At 60.4% G+C, this 10296-nt stretch overlaps 1 protein-coding gene across 2 annotated transcripts in view; it reads right to left on the bottom strand.

Moving 5' to 3' along the window:
• Nucleotides 1-2330: 2330 nt before the first annotated feature.
• Nucleotides 2331-10296, bottom strand: part of OSBPL5 (oxysterol binding protein like 5) — a gene marked incomplete at both ends in the record, with an annotated part of 66045 nt that continues 58079 nt past the window's right edge. For both annotated transcript variants that reach the window (XM_080697877.1, XM_080697878.1), the window contains 9 exons: nt 2331-2463; nt 4348-4450; nt 4920-5046; nt 6170-6296; nt 6466-6651; nt 6947-7083; nt 7177-7266; nt 7629-7726; nt 9930-10028. In XM_080697877.1, the coding sequence (XP_080554003.1) occupies nt 2331-2463; nt 4348-4450; nt 4920-5046; nt 6170-6296; nt 6466-6651; nt 6947-7083; nt 7177-7266; nt 7629-7726; nt 9930-10028 (1100 nt within the window). The remainder of the gene's footprint in view (nt 2464-4347; nt 4451-4919; nt 5047-6169; nt 6297-6465; nt 6652-6946; nt 7084-7176; nt 7267-7628; nt 7727-9929; nt 10029-10296) is intronic.

Genomic DNA, 10296 nt, shown 5'->3' with positions numbered 1-10296 from the left:
TTTTGTCGCAGTGATGCAAAGTGAACACGCCAGGTGGGGAAAATCTGTTTTATTTTATAGCTATCTTTAAAACCACAAAGACCGTCGGGTGTGGTGGCGCACGTTTGCAACCCCAGCATTCAGGAGGCGCAGACTAGAGGATCGCGATTCCCGGACAGCCTCAGCTACTTAGTGAGGCCCTTTGTAACTCAGGGAGACCCTGTTTCAAAAAGCAAAAAGACTAAAAAACAGGGCTGGGGTTATAGCTCGGAGGGACAGTGCCCCTGGGTTCTATGCCTAGTAGTGAAAAAAAAAAAAAACCCTACAGATACATTGTTTTCTTTATATGAAAACATCAGGACAGACCTCTATATTATCTGGAGAATGATTAGATGTATTCTCCCAAAGAGAAATGCACCCATCCCATGTCTCAGTGAGGTTGCCTGGGGGAAAAACTCGCATCTAGACTAATTCCTAAAAGAGTACCACTCCACCACTCTGCCAGCTTGGGGTTCAAGGACAGATGATTCATCAACTCGTGTTCCCGTACCCCACAAGCGTGTCCACACGTGTACGCCGGCCTAGCACCATCTGTCCTAGCTGTGTGCTCTTAAGGGTGGGCAGTAAGCCAGGTGCAGTGGCGCACACTTGCAACCCCAGTACTTGGGAGGCAGAGACAGGAGGATCGCAGATTCAAGGGGAGTCTCAGCAAGCAGTGAGACTCTCATCAACCTAGTGAGACCCTGTTTCAAAATAAAAAAATAAAATAGGGCTGAGGGTGTAACTTAGGAGAATGCCCTGGGTTCAATTCCCTAGTACTACCACCAAGAAAAGAAAAGAAAAATAAAAGGGTGGGCAGGAACCTCGCACAGGGTCTGTGGTCTGGGCCCTGCTTCCTTCAGGGCACTCCGGGGCTCCCGTGCCCAGGGCGCCCACTCATTTCTGCGGTTGAGGGTGAGGAGCGGGCTCGGTAGAATCAGAGCGAGGGTTGGGCTTGGCAGGCCAGCCTGGAGTTCCCCTTTGTGGCAGAAGGGCAGTGATCTTAAAAAAATGGGTTGCAGGGCACAAGTTGTGCCAATATCCCTGTCCGCCCCTGCCCGGCCCTGGTGGCTCCCTGGACTGCCTCCGTGGACCGCACCCGTCCTGTGTCCTCCGCGGGCTCCCTGGCTGTTGACAGGCCCTGGATCCCAGCTGCTCCATGGGTGGGCCATCTCCGCATTTCTCTCCAGAGGACATCCTGCCCTTCCTGGGTCTCTTGCTTGGTACCACCAGCCCGCCAGCCCCACGCTGGTCTGGAGTCTGTCCCTGGAAGACCCCCCGCACTTGCAGAAGTCTCCCAAGAAGAGAATACCCAACAGGTGTGTCCATTTATTTCAAGGCATGGAGCTTACACGTGTGCCCAGGTCAGGGAGAGGGAAGACACGAGAAGATGGTACAAAACCTGGAAAATGGAAGGATCGGTTACAGTCGAGATGGTACCCACGAAGTTTAAGGCTCCAAATGTAAATACATGTAGATGCTTACACACGCGCGCGCGCACACACACACACACACAGGCGCACACGCACGCACATACACACGCACGGTGCCATTGACGCAGAAACTGGGGCCAAACGCCAGAGCCTTACAGCTGCTCGTGGCCGCCCAAGATATTGCAATTACATGGATTAAAAAAGTGTAAAACGAATGGGAAGACTGTGTCGGTGCGGGCAGCGTGGCGGCTGGAGCCTCCCCGCCCGTGGGGCTGCGGGCTCTGCCCACGTGCCCACACCAGTGGTGGGGCGCCCACCCCCACGGCAGCAGGCCCGTCTGGCCGGGCAAGGAGGGTCCGGACCTCCCTGTATTGGGCTCCCTCCAAACTGGGCAGTGGCAGAAGAACACCCCAAGTGTCTTCCCCGGGCAGCCCAGCCTGCCCGGAGCTCCCAGGGTGACCCAGCAACGTGGGCGGGGCTCAGGAAGGCAGTCTGCCCACCTGGGGGCTCCTGGGAATTTCTCACTCACTGCTGCTAGGGCGTGGCTGCCCCTCCCGCCCCCGAGTCCACCGATGCCCCACGGCACGCGGGGGAGGAGGCGCCATGACCGGGCGCGTGCCGCACTAAGGAAGCTGCATTTGGCTTTAGCGTTAAGGCCGGTGCTGGGCGGCGGCCCCGCAGGACAGGCAGGGCCCCCAGAGGGCCTGGCACACCGGGCCGCAGCGCCCGCTTTCCTCCTGCTCCCGGGCCTCTGTCACAGTGGCCTCGCTGGCCGGGCCTCTCTGCCTCCTCCGCGGAGCTGGCTTAAAGTGCTGGGTGCCCGGCAGGGAGGACCAGGCTGCCGGAGCTCTGCAGGTGGCACCGCTGCCCCACGGGCTCTTATTTGAGGATGTAGTTAATGAAAAGCTGGCAAGTGAGGAACAGGGAGAGCAGGAACCAGGAGCGGGGGCTCTGCAGGAGGCCTGGGGCCGGCGCCGTCTGCACCGCGGAGCTCAGCACGGCCGCGAGCTGCCTGCAAAGACAGGGACAGAGATGTGCCGGCCACCATGGCCGCCGTCCCAGCCCAGAGCGCAGGGACAGAGCGGAGCTGGAGACTGTGGCCTACGCCTGGGGCATGGCTGCAAAACAGGGAGGGATGTGGAGGGACCGTCTTGGGGAGGACCTGGGCGCTGGGCTTATGGGTACATGTTCTTGGGAGAGGGGGCCATGGCTGGGGGGCTGGACCTCTGGCACCCTCCTTGCCACCCTGTGGTGACGGTTGTTGTCTCCCCTCTCCCCAAATTCACGTGTTGAAGCCCTAACCCCTGCAACCTCAGACTGTCTTTGGAGACAAAGCCTTCGAATGAGGTTAAGTTAAAATGAGGTTATCAGGGTGGGCCCTAAGCTCCTCTGACCGGGCTTTTCTAGGAGGGTCAGGACACAGACAGGACAACCAGTGTAGACACAGAGAAGACCCTCTGTGAGCCAAGCCGAGCTGCACAGAGAGGCCTCAGCGGGAGCCAGCTGGCCGCTCCCGGCCCAGGGGTGAGACGGCGACTGTCTGCTGTTGAAGCCGCAGGGCTGCGGTGTCTGTGATGGCCATGGGAGCAGCCCTGGGCGCTGCCGTGTGTGTCTGCTTTGCTGCAGAAGCTCCGAGCTGGCTGGCTCTGGACCCCACGCCTAGCAGGAGGCCCCTTCTTTTCTGCACAGCCTGGCGTGGGCACGGCTTCCATGCTGGGCCACGGGCAGCTGCGTGGTTGGCTTGAGATGCCGACTTGGGTTGACTCGGGGAAACCTACGAGCTGGCCCGGCACTGCTGCGGGCATCCCGAGGCAGGGCCTGAGCGTGTGGACACGTTGGCATCTCTGCCAGCAGGGTGGGTGGCCTCCTCTGTCTCCTGGAGCTGGTTTGCACTCCGATCCTCCTTTTTTTTTTTTTTTTTTTGGGGGGGGTACTGGAGATTTAACCTTCTGAGCCACACCCCCCCCAGCCCTAGTTTATTTTTATTTTGAAACAGGATTTCACTAAGTTACTAAGGCTGGCCTCAATTCTGCGATCCTCCTGTCTCAGCCTCCCAAATTCCGGCATTACAGGTGCATGCCACCGTACCCGGTTCCTCCTGCTCTGGGACACCGGACTCAGTTCTCTGGGGACTGAGAGTCACACGGTCCTCTCTGCGGGTGTCCTGGAGGCTCAGCCTGTGGGCTCCTCAGCTTCTAGTACCTGGGAGCCCAAACCATTACCCGGCCTGGTTCTGTCCCTGGGCACCCTGATGACCCAGGCCTGGTGCCAAGGAAGGAAGGCCCTACTCGCGGGCCTTCGCAGTCCCCACACTGGTATCCCTCTCCTCCATGCCCACTCTGATAGGCACCCCCTCTCCCTTGACCGGTCCTCCTGCCAGGAGCCAGGAAGGAGTCACAGGGACAGTAACAGCTCCCGAAGGCTCGCTGGGTGCCTGCAGCCGGGAGACTGGCCTGGACACTGAGCGGGAGCCTGCTCTGGCCCATCTCTGCAGCGTCTGCTAAGAAGGTGGCTCCTGCTCACCAGGGTCACAGAGGTGGCTCCAGACATCCTGCCCGCTCACCCAGCCGTGCCTGAAGGCACTCTGCACAGCACTGCTGGGGTGCGGCGGTGAGCCTGGGGGTGCTCTGAGGGGTTGTCTATACCATCTCTGAGCTGCCACCTGTCTCTATGCACCTTGGGGTCCCACCCGGGACCCCAGACTTAGGCCACGGCCCAGCACCTTCCTCTCTCCAGGCCCCTTGTAATCTCCAGCTCAGAGTCTGCCAAACGCTAAAAGCTCTGCCTTATTCCAGACACTCCCCTGGCAATGCCCAGCCTGGCCAGGTCCTCTCAGTGTGACCAGGCTCACATACTGGGCCTCCCTCCCGCCTGCGGTGCCAGCATCCCGGCCTACCTGTGCAGCTCCTGCTGGGCATCCCGGATGGACAGCACGGCCTCCTGCAGAGCCTGCAGCCGCTGCGCCTCCCTCCGGCACCGCCGGCACGGGCTCTCGCTGCCTGGGGGTGGCACCGGGGGAGGGGGGATGGAGAGCCGAGGTGAGCTGGGGTGGCTGTCCAGCGTGGCCCCCGCCCCACCTCGGTGAGCAAGCCGCAGGCACAGAGACAGGGCTGAGGTACTGGCCCAAGGAGACCAGTGGCCGGGGCGCAGCTCCTCCACAGCAGAATCAGACACAGCTGGGGAGACCCAGGCCACCAGTGACGGCCAAGGGGCAGAGCTGGGGCAGGACAGGGCAGGGCCACGAGTGCTGCCTCTGCAGCCGTTCTCCCCTCTGCCCCTGGCCCCGGCTGCCCCCTCACCCCTCCTCGCTGCCCCAGACTCAGGGAGGGCAGCGCGCTCTGGGAGGACCACCGGGGCAGGAGCGCAGACGAGCTTCTACTGGGGACAGGGCCCCACACCCCGTGCAGGCAGCTCTCTGGCCCTCACCGGCCTGCAGAGGGGCCGGAGACAGAGGCCAGCCCCGCTCACCAGAGACAAAGTCCTCATCGGAGAGCTCCGGGCAGGACTCGGGGGTGGAACCGCTGCTCTCGGTCATCTGGCTGTGGCCCGAGGGCTGGTCGCTGGACTTGCGATGTCTCCGGTCTAGACCGGGCCTCTGCGGAGAGACGGGAGGCCTGTAGCTGGGAGCTCGCACGCGGGGCACACTTGCTAGGGCAGGGCAGGGGAGGAGGGGTCCCGAAGCTTTGGAGCTGGGCAGAGGCAGTTTGACTCTGCCCCGGCATGACTGGGCCTCACGACCTCTCTTAGGCCTCAGCTTCCCCAGAGCTGCTGCCCCCTCTGCCAGCCAGCTGGCTCTGCACGCGCTGGCACCTGGGTGGCACAGGTGGGTGCCATGCACATGTGGAGCGTGTGGGCCTGTGGCACCCGGTAGAAGCTCTGGGGGCACCTCGGGCAGCCTGTAGCCATGCCTTGTGCAAGGAATCTCCCTCCTACTTCCTCCTGAAGCCTCCCTGCTTCCCAGCCTCAGATGTAGACAGTGCCGGCTGTTCCTTTTCCTACCCAGGTAAACCTCCATCTATAGAAAAGCACAACGTAAAGCCGTGCGTGGGGGCGCACGCTTGGAATCCCAGCGCTTGGGAGGCGGAGACAGGAGGATCGCGCAGGTTAGAAGCCAGACTCGGCTACTTAGTGAGGCTCCCAGTAACTTAGTGAGACCCTATTTCCAAATAAAATATAAAATAGGTCTTGGAGTGTAGCCCAGAGGTAGAAAGCCCCTGGGTTCCATCCCAAGTACCACAAAAAAAAAAAAAAAAAATGCCGGGCGTGGTGGGGCACGCTTGTAATCCCCGCTCTTGGGAGGCGGAGACAGGAGGATGGCGCTGGTTCGGAGCCAGCCTCGCTGACTTAAGAGACCCTGTTTCCAAATAAACAAAATATATAAAATAATAGGTCTGGGAGTGTAGCCCAGAGGTAGAAGGGCTTTCAGGAACCCCAGTACCAAAAAAAAAAAAAAAGAAAAGAAAAGAAAAAAGAAAGGCCCACTGTGGCTGCGAACATGGTGGGGGGTTGGGCAGTAGTCTAGGCCCCAGGAGAGCTCTGAGGAGTGCACACACGTTGATCAGCGGGCTGCCCTGAGAACAGACCACCCGCAATCCAGGCAGCCTGGGTCCCTCGCCGAGGAGTCGCCGAGGAGTCGCTGGGAGGTGAGACGGCAGGGGGTGTGGCAGCGCGCGAGGCTGGGCCACACCGGTGGCTGGGAGGGTCTGGGGACTGCTGACCTCTAGGCCGGAGCCCGGGCTGCCCAGGAGGCGGGTCTGGCGGGCCATGGTCTCCCGCTGCAGCGTGTGCAGGATCCCGTCCTGTTCAAACTGTGCGATGTCCTTCAGGGGGTCCCAGGGCCTGTGGCTGCAGGGGCGGGGGGGGGGGCATCCGTTGGCAGAGGCGGAGGCCCTCTGGGAGGGGCTCTTTCTGGGCCAGCCCTCTGCCCCCCAGGGTGACCGCTGGCCGGGGGGCTCTGTCCGGGCCTCCCTGTGTGCCGCTTCTCCGGCCCAGCCCCAGGCGGGCCGTGGCTTACTTCTCGTATCTGTAGCGCCACTCCTGGGTGAGCGGGTCCAGCTGGAACAGCTGCGGCTTCCAGGCCTCGAGGTTCTGCTGGCGCGCGCAGGCCTGCTGCCTCTGGGCCTCCTCCAGCACGAACTTTTCCTCGGTGGCCTTGTGCTGGTCGCCCTCCCGTATGGCCCTGGTAACATGCTGCCAGAGCCTGCAGGCGGGGCACTGGCCTGAGTGGGGGTCCCGGGGACCCCCCCCCCCCGGCAGCTTGAACAAGGCTCCCGCTGCGCCGGAGGGAAGGGAAGTGCTTCCTCGGCTGGTTGCCCTGGTGACGGGGCGCTGGCTGCCTAGCAGGAGCCCGTCGCCCGGGCTCTGTATTCTTCCTCCTAGACATCTCTTGCCCGTGTTGAATTCCCACCTCCCAGCGGCCAGCTGCTGCAGGATCCCCACCCTCCTGCCTGCCCAGCCTGGACGGTGGGGTCCCCTGGGTGCCGGGCGGGCCTCACCTCTCCGACTCCAGCTCGGTCTGCTTCTCAAACAGCACCGTGTGCCGCTTCAGCCGCTGCCCGCGGACCTCCTTGCTCGGGGTCCAGAAGAGCTCGGTGTTTCCACTGCCTTCCTCCTTGATAAACACATCTCTGTCCTGCCCCAGGGGGCCGGGCAGGGTCAGAGCGGCTGGCCTGTATGACCACTGACCACCCTGGCTCCGGCTGGGCTTGCCCAGGGCCAGCCTTACCCAGTGTCCAGTGAGGCGAGCCAGCACCTCCGCTCCAGATGTGATCTTCCCCGAGATCTGGTTGATACTGCTGCTACCCCCAAAGAAAGGCTGTAGGGGGACCGGGACAGGTGGACACCCAGTGAGCGGAGAGGAGGCCCCGTCCAGAGGCGCATCCTCAGGGGTCCAAGGCCGCCATTCTCATGACCATGGCTGGGAGGAGACCCACCGCCGGAGCAGGCCACCCTCACCCAGAGTCAGAGTCAGAGTCAAGGTCGCCTGGCTCTGCTCTGTGGCCCGTGGACAGCCCCTTCCCCTCTCCGGGCCCCATCTGTTCCATGAGGAGATAAAGGGCTGCTCCCCTATGTGTACTTGTTCGGGAAGCTCTCCATGGGGCACAGGGGGGACCCCCAAAGCCTCGCTCCCTCCCTGGCCTGAGCTCTGGCCCCACCTCCCCGGCTTTGACCCGCTACCTTGAGCTTAAAGTCGAGCTCTGCTTGCAGCTTGGTCTTCTCGCAGACAATGGTCACCTTTCCCCCAAGCTCCATGGTCATGGTGCCGTACAGGATCCCTGAAAGGCAGCCAGTGTCGGGGCTGAGACCCAGGAGCACGGAGCCCCGTGAGGCCCATGTCGGATCCCAGGAGTGTGAGAAGGGGGATCCACCCCTGTCCACGCCTTTGCCGGCTCAGCGCCTCTGGGAGTCCCTGGCCAGGTCCCAGAGCCGCTGGCCCTGTGACACATCCATCACTGGACACGTTGTGACCTCACGCTTGGTCCCAAGGACAGGCTTCTCCCTGCTGACCGCTGGGTCCCAGGACAGCACCTGGGACAGGTTAAAAAATCACTACATAAGCCGGGCGTGGTGGCGCACACTTGTAATCCCCGCGCTTGGGAGGCTGAGACAGGAGGATCGCGCAGGTTCGAAGCCAGCCTCAGCTACTGAGTGAGGCTCTCAGCAACTTAGTGAGACCCTGTTTCCAAATAAAATATAAAATAGGTCTGGGAGTATAGCCCAGAGGTAGAAAGCCTCTGGGTCCCACCCCAGTACCACACACACACACACAAATTACTACATAGCCAGGCATGGTGGCACACGCTTGTCATCCCAGTACTTGGGAGGCTGAGACAGGAGGATCATGGGTTTTTACCAGCCTCAGCTACTTAGTGAGGTCCTCCGTAACTTAGTGTGACCCTGTTTCAAAATTAATAATAAAAATAGGCTAGGCTGAGCGTGGTGACACACACTTAATAATCTCAGTACTTTGGGAGGCTGAGACAGGAGGATCATAGGTTCCTAGCCAGACTTAACAACTAAGGCCCTCAGCAACTTAGTGGCTACTTGTGGTCCTGGGGGGGGGTGGAATTCTAGATGCTCCTGGGTTCAGAGCAGAAGGAAGGACACACGCCAAGCTCAAGGGTGAGGACGGACACCAGGAGCCAACTGCGACCCCCGGCCAGACGGGACAGTCTGAGTATAAGCAGGACGACAGCAAGGTGTTCTGCAGCCACCAGTCCCCACTCCATGACGCAGCAACAGGGAGAGCTCATCTGGGGGAGGGAGGGAGAGGGGGGAGAGGGAGGGAGGGAGGGGGAGAGTGAGAGAGGGAGGGGGAGAGGGAGGAAGGGAGGGAGGGGGAGAGGGAGGGGGAGAGGGAGGGAGGGAGGGGGAGAGGAAGGGAGGGGGAGGGAGGGAGGGAGAAGGAGGGAGGGGGTAGAGAGAGGGAGAGAGAGGCAGAAAGAGACAGACAGGGAGGGAGAGAGAATGTATGTGTGCTGCCATTTCTCTCTCTTTTGTAGTACTGGGGATGGAACCCAGGGACCTTCTACCTCTGGGCTACACTCCCAGCTCACTATGGTGAACCAGGAAAGATTCCCATCAAAATTACATCATCCTGTCTTGGGCCAGAGGGAGCCAGAGATGGTCCCTGGGCCCTGCCCACACCTGGAGTTCTGTGAGCGTCCTTCCTCCTGATGACCCCATCCACACTTGGCTGTTCCCACCCCAGATCTCTGTCCCCAGGCCTTACTAAATCGAGTCATCCGCTAAACCAATATTTACTCTTTTTTACTGGTACTGGGGAGTGAACCTACATTTCTCCTGTCTCAGCCTCCCAAGCACTAGGATTACAGGAGCGTGCCACCATGCCTGGCTGAACCGATATTTACTGAGCATGTTTTAGGGTTTACTACTATGGGCAGCGGGAATACAGCAGCAAAGGCATTAGAGTATTGTAATTAGTTATGAACAGTGAGTAGACATGAACTCATCAGGTGTAACGAAAGCACACATAAATGTACCCCAAGGCTTATCAACTGTAACAAACGTATACACCAATGCTCATCAATTATAGCAACTGTGTACACTACTGTTAATCATGGGGAAGCAGGGTGTGTGTTGGGGATACGTGGAAACTGTACCTTCTGCTCCTTTTCTGTGTATACCTACAAAGCTCTAACAACAGCCTAGTAGTTAGAAAATAAAGAAGTCCAAACCTTGACACCGTAGAGAGACTTTGAGCCCCCAAGACAGACCACAAGCACAGTCACAGAGCAACGCAAAGCAGGGACAGGCCAGTAGCTGTCTGATCCCAACCAGTGGGGGCCGAGGGGGCAAAAATACCATCTACCTGGGACGACACACGAGGCCTTAAAAAATTAACAGACAAGTGAGGTACAGTAGGGCTGTCTTCAACAAACAGAAACAGAAGGGGTTGGCGCCTGGTGCCGTCTTTGGGGGGCCTGGCCGCGTCCTCAGGGCGGCGCCACCTCTCACCTCTGCAGTGGGCGTAGGGCATGGTGAGGGTATACTCCTCTGCACGGCTCAGGAAGGTGAGGGTGGCTTTTCCATCCAGCAGAGCTGACAGCGAGTTCCCTGCAGAGACAGGGAAGAGGGACCCTTGAGTGCCGACAGCCCCTGGCGCCCGGGGCCATCCCGAAGCCACAGGGCCTGAGCTCCCTCCCGAGAGAGCCCAGAGCCTCCAGCTGAGCCACCGTGGGTGGGTGAGTCACTTCACCTCCCTGGGCTTCCCTGGAAAAGGTGCCCACTTTCAGCTGAAGAGGGCCAGGTCCCTATGCCAGGTCTGCGTGCTCTACCACCCACATGGTCACTGATCACGAAGACGGGCAGGGACGTGCAAACA

This window comes from Muscardinus avellanarius, assembly GCF_963383645.1.
Source record: "Muscardinus avellanarius genome assembly, chromosome: 1".
Lineage (NCBI taxonomy): Eukaryota > Metazoa > Chordata > Mammalia > Rodentia > Gliridae > Muscardinus > Muscardinus avellanarius.
This window is presented reverse-complemented; position numbering and strand designations above follow the sequence as displayed.